Genomic DNA, 8,384 nt, shown 5'->3' with positions numbered 1-8,384 from the left:
CACTTAGGCAGATGAACCTAAAGGGTTGAAGGTACCACCAGGTTTCTTTAGCTCCCTTCCTCCACCATTTCCCTTCTTAGAACGAACCGCCGAGCCCAGCGACCTGGCCAGCACCCCCAACCTGCCTCGCTACTGATGACCACCACACTCTCAAAGCTCCGGATGCCGTGGGAACGGCATGGCATGGTGAGGTCTATTCTAATTTTGCCCTCCCCTATGCTACTGATTTCTCATTGAGTTGGACCCTCCCAACCCACGCGACCGCCGCTCCCATGCTGGCGGCTTCGACCCTCCACTACACCTGAAAGTCTTTCGTCATCGTACATAGCAGGCAACACTGCCGAAGATGATATTCATTGATTGTTCGAACAATCCCTCACATTGTGCCGTACAGCACCAGTTGCCGTGGCCCGAGCGCTGAACTCGACCGACAGGCCGGCTGGGCCCAGGAGAAATCAGAGTAAGAAACAACCCCCCCTACAACACAAGGTCCCAAATCTCCGACGTCAACTCAGCCCGCCGGCGGAACCCTTTCACTGCGCTCAGACTCCCGCGCAACCGTCAGATTGGTGACCCTGGTCTACCATTCTACCGAAGTGACCTGCCCATGGCTGAGTAGCGAGCGGTCCCGCCACCCACCGCAACCCGCAAGGAAAACACCCCTGCCGGGGGAACGGACGCCGAGTTCTTGGACGAATCGCATCTGGAGGAGGAACCCTGCCCGCTTCCCAGCTGTCGGTTCTTGACGCCGCTATTCACCCGCCCCTCCTGTCGTACCGAATGATAACCAGTCAAGTGGCATCCCCGAACTGCATCTGACCCGTCACTTCATTTTCACTATGGGAGTGTAGGGTCATGGACGTTCATCCGCTTTGGGTTCTTGTCGCGATACCCCCACAAGACAGCCACGCCGCTTGTCTACGTACGCCTGCATTGGCTCCAGTTCATGCTTGGTACTTCTCTTCCGGCCGGCCACGCTTACTGACAGGCACGCTGTTAGGCAGGGTATTGACCACACTCAGCAACGCACAACTTGTTTTGCCTCTGATCACAGCACGTACAACCAGGTGGTTCAATCCGAAAGGTGACACACCAACAAAAAGCTGGTTGTCGTCTCAAGTGATGATCGACAACCGCCCCTCCCCCATCTCAAAGGTTTGAGGATCAGCTTCAAACGGCCTGGGACTATCCGAGCTTTCGGCCCCGTTTCAGAAGCTTTTTCAGGGTTCGGTTGACATTTGTTCCACCACCACCCGCATGGGCCTTCATCTGATTGTTGTCTACGTCGAGCTTAGCCCCGAGTATTACTTTTCTTCCTCGCGAACCTGGTCTGTTCGGAGATGCGAGTGGCCCATTGTATCCCTGTCTAGCGGCACCGTGCTGTTGATATTGAACCCGTCCTTTTCGGCAGGCCATCCGAATCCTAGTTCGCCAGTTGACCACCCCCAAAGGTGCGTCAGCCATATGATTGCCAGTCTGCTTGCAAAGCCTTTAGAGCCAGCTCGTAAAAGCCCCAGATAGACGTAGCCTCTAGGCGATGAAGCTGAGATGGGGTAGGCATCGTCACGGTCCCAATGTTGCAGGAAGGCGGCCCTGACTCTTGGTCACATCATTTGTCAGTCGAGCCTTGGTTTGACGAGCCGTATCATGACCAGATACTACGTCGAGTCAGCCACTGCGCACTTCGTGTCCGCGCCAAACGTCGAGGAGCATCTGCATGATTTCTGCGCTTGACATTGCTCATATCGACGAGGCCACTTCTCCTACTCGCAATTCCTCCAACGGCCACAGCTACCCCTCAAAACACCCCCTAATCGGCCCCCTCACGGACGACTCCGCACCAAGACAAGTTAACAACTGCAGGCCTGTCTCAACTAAAGCATCTACGAGCCCCGCCCCCCCCCAAAGTCACCTTTGATGGCGGAGCTGGTTTGCAAGCCACGGAGGACACTGACCAACGACAGCTTGACAGATCTAGGAGTGGGCTTGGGGGTGGGGGCAAAGGGTCATCGCTGGCAGCCGCCGTGGCCGCCCGAAAGACGTGTCTACATGTACATGGGACGTGGCCGGTCCCTTGGTCTTGGTTATTGAACGGCACTTAATCTAAGGCTGCATGTGCAGCTTGGAACTCAATCGATGGCGTCTTAAGGCAAAAGGACGACATGATGCCCGTGATGAGTTAGAGCCGATCCAAAGGCGATTTAAGTGCCGCTTTTGCCTTTTTCTCGGGCCACGCATGTCCTGTGTACATGGAGATCAGAGCTGCGTTCAAGATGGCTGCAGGTGATGCTCTATGCCTCATGTCTGCCTGTATCCCTACACGGCGGCACAGGGTGAGGAACTGGGAGAAGATCATCCCCTAGAGCGGCCGGTATTCTTTCTCTTGTTCGCCAGTCACGAGAACGCTGCGGAAGCAACATGACACGAGCAGTCGGCTTCTGTACCCCTGTCACACTACGTCGTGTCCATCTTGCATCCCAGCCGGCCATACCCATTATTGCTCCTCTATACCATCGTCAATGACCAACTTTGGCAGCCCTTGCGAGGACACGTATGCTGCGTCCGACGCGCACAGAGATCCACGAGCAGGAAAGAACGAGCACAGAGAAATCGTGACTGCAGCGAGTGGACGAATCACGGTGTACACGAATCGCGCGAGCGGAGGCTCGGCCTACCGTTGACAGGGGAGATTGTCTCCGTTTTGCTGAATCAAAATGCTTGCTTCATCTGCCTAAATGACCTGCGAATGAGGGGATAGACCACCAAGTATGAAAAGAACCACCGCCATCTCGCCTTCGGTTCCTTCTTCATTCTTCTTTAGCCGCCGGAAAGAGTATGTCCCCATCGGGATGTCTGCCTCCACCCCTTCTCATCCGTTCGTAAGCTGCTCTGTGTCAGGCTGGTCGCGATGACAAAGAAGACAGTCGGTGACGATGGCAAAGAGACATGTCGGGAAAAGTACAAGGCAGAGCACGTGCCAGTGCAGATGGAACCTCTGGAACCCACTCGCCTTAGATCAACTTCGGGGTCTTCTACACTGAGATTGCCGGACGGACGAAGTGTAGATTACCTCGAGTCGTAGATGTCATCGTCATCCCGCGTGTTCCGGCTGCCCTGCGCGCCATGCATCGTCGTGTGTCCGACGGCGCTGTCCTGTCGGCCGACGTAGCTCTGCGTCGGATTGAAGCCCGGGACTGGCGGCGCGCCGCGCAGAGGCGCGGGCCGCGGGGTCCTGGAAAGGTCACCGCCACCACCAGACTCAAGCGTTCGGTCCTTTCGGTGGCAGACCGGGCGGGGGGCCCGTCGGTGGCGCAAAGTCGCCGTGGCTGTTCTCGTTGGTGCCGCCGACGGGTTTGCGAGATGGCTGCTGAGGCGCCGAGGTCGGTTGAGAGGGCAGCCACTGCTGCTCATGCTGTGGAGGACGGGTGTCGAGGGGGAGAACGGGTGGCTGGCCGTTGGTCATCTCGGCCGAGAACGTGTTCTGCTGGTTGTGGCTCGGGGTGCTGTTGAGGCCGAGCTGCTTCCGCGCGTTGAGGACGCCTCGTTGGTGTTGGTTAAGGGCAGTCTGAAGCTGCTCGTTGGCGTCGATCAGGCTCTCCATCGTGTCGTTGTCAGGAGCGGGGTCCTCGGCGAGCATGTAGAGCTGTATGCTGCGCGTCGCGCTCTGGCAGCGGTCGGCAAACTCCTTGACGAGGTCGTTGTTGAGAAGTTCCTGTGGCGGGGTGTTGTTGACGACTTGCGAAAGGAGCTTGGCGGAACTCCGGGCTTCCTCAAGGCGGCTCGCGAGCTCAGCCGGGCCTGGCAGCCTCCTGTTCGAGTGACTCCTCGCAAAGTAGTTGGAGTTGTGACCGCCTTCGTTATACTGTGATGCCGTCATCTGCGGGGCAGAATGCGCGCCTTGGGGATACTGAAGGTGTCAACTGGCGTCGCGTAGTGTCGTGATGAGGAATCGTCACTAGACATACCCTGAAGTTTCTCTCGCCGCGCTGGAAGGCGCGCTCCTTCTCCTTCTTCCACATGTAGACCAAGTCCTTGACGCCCTCATCGTTGGCCCTCGTCTGCTCGAAATCGTCCAAGGTCTCCATGAGGATCTGGCGCACGCTCGGGTCGCGGCCGTTTCTCAGCACATCCTTGACGACGTTGCAGAACTTGAAGTCGAAGTTACGGGTGAAGCTGCGACCAGGGTTGTCGGCCAGGATGCGAATCAGCATGACGGCGTTGTACTGCCAGGAGGCCTTTGGTGAGTACTTGTCCGTCAGATACTTGCGGATGTAGCGGGCGCATTGCGTCGCGGCGGTCGGAGAGGATTCGGCGGCATCGACAATGGGCGGGAGGAAGAGAACCTCGTCTCCCTGGTGGCGCGCCTGTCAGCGCACGTGGTTCCGGCGCACATGAGAGTGAGGAAGACGGCAATGGATATACATACCTGTCTGTTTGGGCCTCCAGACTCGCAGAACGCTTTCTGTTGGGTCGTCAGTGAATAGGCACAGGCGAAAACAGTGTCCCAACGACGGCAACCGAGGTCTGCTTACCACATTGCGAACAGCAATTCCTTCGGGGCTGTCTTCTTGTAGATCGTCTGCGATGGCGAGTCCCTGGGTTGTCGGTGCCTCGTTGGAAGGCCCGCTGCCGCTGCCGGTGTTGTTGTTGTTGCTGTTGCTGTTGTTGGCTGCCGAGCTTGTTCCCGTCCTCCGCTTGAGGGTGCCAACTATGCGGTTGACGCTGAGACCCTTCTTGACGGATTTCATGATTGCGACCACAGAGCCAAGGTTGAGGTGAGGTTTTCGGGTGGGCGCAGGTCGCTTCAGATCCGAGCCTCGGCGGGGTGGTGGATGACGCGGATGGGTCGGCTTCAAGCGGTATTGGGGTTTCAATGGCAGTCGCCTTTGGAACGGGATACGGCTCTGGTTCGTTGGGGAAGACGCGCAGCTGCAGGTCGATGGCGGCTGAGGCGAGGCAGTTGTAGATGCAGGTCCCAGGTCTCGGGATGCCGGTCGGTGGGTGCTGTGTTCCAGTTCGGGTGGATGGATGATGGGAGTCAATGCTGAAAGGGTATCAAGTCGAGTTGCACGTTTGGCGTTGGGTCACGCCGGGGTCTGGGTACTTTTGGGGTTGGTCGCCTTGCTTTTGGGTGGGAGGGGCGAGGGACGAAGGAGCATGGGGCTCGTGAGCCGAGAGCGAGAGGGGGGCCGCGCGAGGGAGCTTGTGGTTTGATCGGTACCTGTTACCGACCTCTGGGATCCCTCGACGATGGATGGCGCCTCTCTGTGTCGAATATGTTTTGTTTTATCAGTGGTCGCGCCGCATTCACTGCTGCACCTGCAACTGCACCGGCATCAGCCTCGGTATGTTTGTTGGGAGGCACGGTAGACAAGATGGTGCGGCGGCGACCAAGTTGGCTTTGGGGGTCTCTTTCTTGCCTTTATACCAGGGTCCAAGCTACCTTGGCGATATGTGCCCTCGGGAGACTAGGAACGAACAATAAGGGTCCTGTGGCCTTGCGCGCCCACTCCACAATTCACTTGAGCATGGTCGATCTTTCGCGGCTTTGCTGTCGTGGGCCCTGTCAAGCTTCCTTTCTTTGCTTGCTTGCCTGCTTGCTTGCACACCTCCGCGCCATGACCAGGCGCTTGAAGCATGAACCCCCGCTATCCTCGTGGCCAATTTTTTGAACGAGTTCTGCGCTACCTGCTCGCTCATCTCGTCTACTTTCGAGGAGAACAGGCGGAGGGGGCTGCCCTGTAGTGACGTCTCCCATGCCAAGCATCTGCCACGCGCCTGCACAGCCTCATCCACGCAAGCTCGCGAGCAGGTTGCCGCACCCACGACGGCAAAAAGGACACGCCATCTACTGGACAAATGTCCAGTTTCTCCCATCCAGTCCATCGAAAAAAAAGGCCGGCCGACGTCGGCAGTTGGACCGACGCGTCTTCGTCGGGCTTCCGTCCACGTCGAGCATCCATCGTCTTACAGGCCTCCGCCTCAGAGAGCGATAGTCCCCTGTGCCACTCTTTGTGTACCATGTACCGCAATCCCCGATCAGCAACGCATCCCGCCCCTTTCGTCGTCCCTTGAGGGTCTCGGCCCCCTCGCTCGCAAACAGGGTGAAAGCTTGTGATACACCCCTTGCCAACGCGCGGACGTCATCTTCAACATGCCTCGTCCCGCCGGCTCGCCTGCTGTGTGCGCCGCCGCGGCCCTGTGCGCCGCTGTGGCCCCGTGAGCTTGTCTCCCTCTGTGTGTCTCTCCGAAGCTGCACCTCGCGCCTGAGCCAGACTGACAGACAGACAAAACCGACAGTCTCCTGCATCACGTCGCTTAGCGCCTGTTGGCGGGACACTCTATGAAACCCAGTCCTTCCACAAGAACCGCAGAGCCCCCGCGGCAAACCAATGTTTCATCCCAAGGCTATCACGACAAAGTGCGATCTGAAACGAGCGACCAGTGGAGGAGGAGAATTCTATTCGTAGCGACCAAACTGGATCGGTGGCCTACTCATCCCCCGTCCGTGATCACGGTGCCATAACGGCCCCATTGTCCTACAGCCCAGGCCCGCCTTCCCCGGCGCAGGGCCACGCCGCCGCCTGGACATGCACTCGTCTGCCAACCCCACATCAAAACAAAAACTGACCATCACACCTGATCACCTCTCACCATCTGACTCGTCGACATGCGGGGTGACGTCCTCCACGATGAGATTGCCCGACCGCCCTATCTTCTCTCCCATGGTCGTGTCCTCGCTGGCTTCGTACACCACCCTCGGCATGATCGATGCAATGCTGAAGCCGAACTTGTGCTTGTAGTCCGCCGGTTCCTCGGCCTTCTCGTCGAGCTCTCCCTGTAGCAGGTCGTAGCACTCGACAAACGCGTAGAGGGCCTCGAGGGACGTATCCTTGCGGAACCGTCTCACGATCCTCCCGGCGCCGGACGACTCGGGCATCTTGAGCGCGATGCGCACCACCTCCTTGTCGTCGGCGGCTGGCTCGGCCTCGATCCTCGCCGCCCGCCAGCGCTTCCACTGATCACGCTGCGCTGCGAGCCGCGTAGCCGCCGCGGCCTCCTCCTCTGCCCTCTGCACCGCCTCTGCCGCAGCCTTCTCCGCCTCGCGTCGCTGCCGAGCCCTCTCTCGGTCCTTGGCAAGAGATCGCTCGTAGGCCGAGTCTTGCTCGTGGCGCAGGTTCTGCGTCATCTCCCTTGCCGTCCTTTCGGCACGCACGCCCGCCAGGTCCGCCGTGTACTTGTTGATGGCGCTCTGCGCTTCAGAGAGGTAGACTGTCGGCGGCATCGCGCCGACGAGGCGCTTCACGATGCTCATCCTCGTGCTGCCCTCTTTGGGCGTCAGACAGACCAGCGCTGAAAACGGGTACTTGGTGCAGTTGTACTCTTGCGCCACTTGGTAGGCCTCCGAGTCGAGGATGTTGCCGCCCCACAGAATGATGTTGTTGGCCGGATCCCGGATGAAACTGATGACCTCCGGTGCCAGGAGCGTCTCGCGCGTGAAGGATTCCGTATCGTCGTGCTCCGGTGACATCAACACAACCCACAGGAACTTTAGGTCCTTCTTCGCCAAATCTTGCGCTTGCGCGATGCCTCCTTCGAACCACGGCAGCTCGCTATTGCCGTACTCTTCCTCAAACTCGCGCTTGAACCTGGCTGCCGTATCTTGGGGCATCAGCATTCGGCGGCCCGTGGTGTTCCGAAGGCCGGGTGCCGCTCCGTTCGTCAACCCTCGCGGTCGAATTGAGGCCGGCAAGAAGGAGAAGAGGTACCAAACAGTGCGGAAGAGTCGAGAGGCAACAGCCCACCCGAGGCTGAAGGGCGTCAGTAGGAGTCCGACGAGGAACGGCGGCCTGTGGATTGTGTTGGGCATGGGGACGATCCTTGGTGCCGGTTCGGGTCTGTCGGCTGGGTTGCGTCTCGGCGGCTGAGCCGCTGATGTGTACATGCTCTCCTGCAAGTTTTCGAGTCTGGCAGATGACCGCGGGAGCTCTTGTTGAGCCAACGCCTCGGCTAGAGGATCAGGCCCTTCGCCGTCGAAGAACTTCGCGATGGCAATCTGTCACGAGTCTCGTTAGTGTTCGTGAATACCTGGTTGATTGGTTCATGGCCGTACCTGGACATTCCATTGTGATCGTTGTAGGAGTGGTATGGCGTCTTTGACCTCTTGATCTGTGACCTGCATGTACTGCTGCAGGACATCTTGTTGGCTTGGAGAAAGCTCTCCCAAGTCAACATCTCCCGTCGCCATCGGTATGCTTTTGAGTGGCGATAATTCTGGGCGTTTTCAGGAATTGTCCTGAATGTGAACCAAGTCGCCTGGTCTAGGTACACCAAAAAAGAATTGCTGATGCTTGAAGTGACGCGTAACCGAATCAAGTCAGGAG

General features: G+C 58.5%; 2 protein-coding genes across 2 annotated transcripts; both read right to left on the bottom strand.

Moving 5' to 3' along the window:
* Positions 1–3,259: 3,259 nt before the first annotated feature.
* On the bottom strand, positions 3,260–4,748 carry VDBG_01958 (conserved hypothetical protein; the record flags this gene model as incomplete). Its single annotated transcript, XM_003007724.1, has 4 exons — positions 3,260–3,907; positions 3,966–4,364; positions 4,427–4,462; positions 4,533–4,748. The coding sequence occupies 4 exons, from the start codon at positions 4,746–4,748 to the stop codon at positions 3,260–3,262; spliced, it is 1,299 nt and encodes a 432-aa protein (XP_003007770.1).
* A 1,694-nt stretch (positions 4,749–6,442) lies between these two features.
* Positions 6,443–8,293, bottom strand: VDBG_01957 (UBX domain-containing protein; the record flags this gene model as incomplete). The annotated part of the gene is made up of 2 exons (XM_003007723.1): positions 6,443–8,056; positions 8,114–8,293. 2 exons carry the CDS (start codon positions 8,246–8,248, stop codon positions 6,644–6,646), a joined length of 1,548 nt encoding a protein of 515 aa, XP_003007769.1.
* Between the last annotated feature and the right edge of the window lie 91 nt (positions 8,294–8,384).

The sequence above is a fragment of the Verticillium alfalfae genome, genomic scaffold (assembly GCF_000150825.1).
Source record: "Verticillium alfalfae VaMs.102 supercont1.2 genomic scaffold, whole genome shotgun sequence".
Lineage (NCBI taxonomy): Eukaryota > Fungi > Ascomycota > Sordariomycetes > Glomerellales > Plectosphaerellaceae > Verticillium > Verticillium alfalfae.
This window is presented reverse-complemented; position numbering and strand designations above follow the sequence as displayed.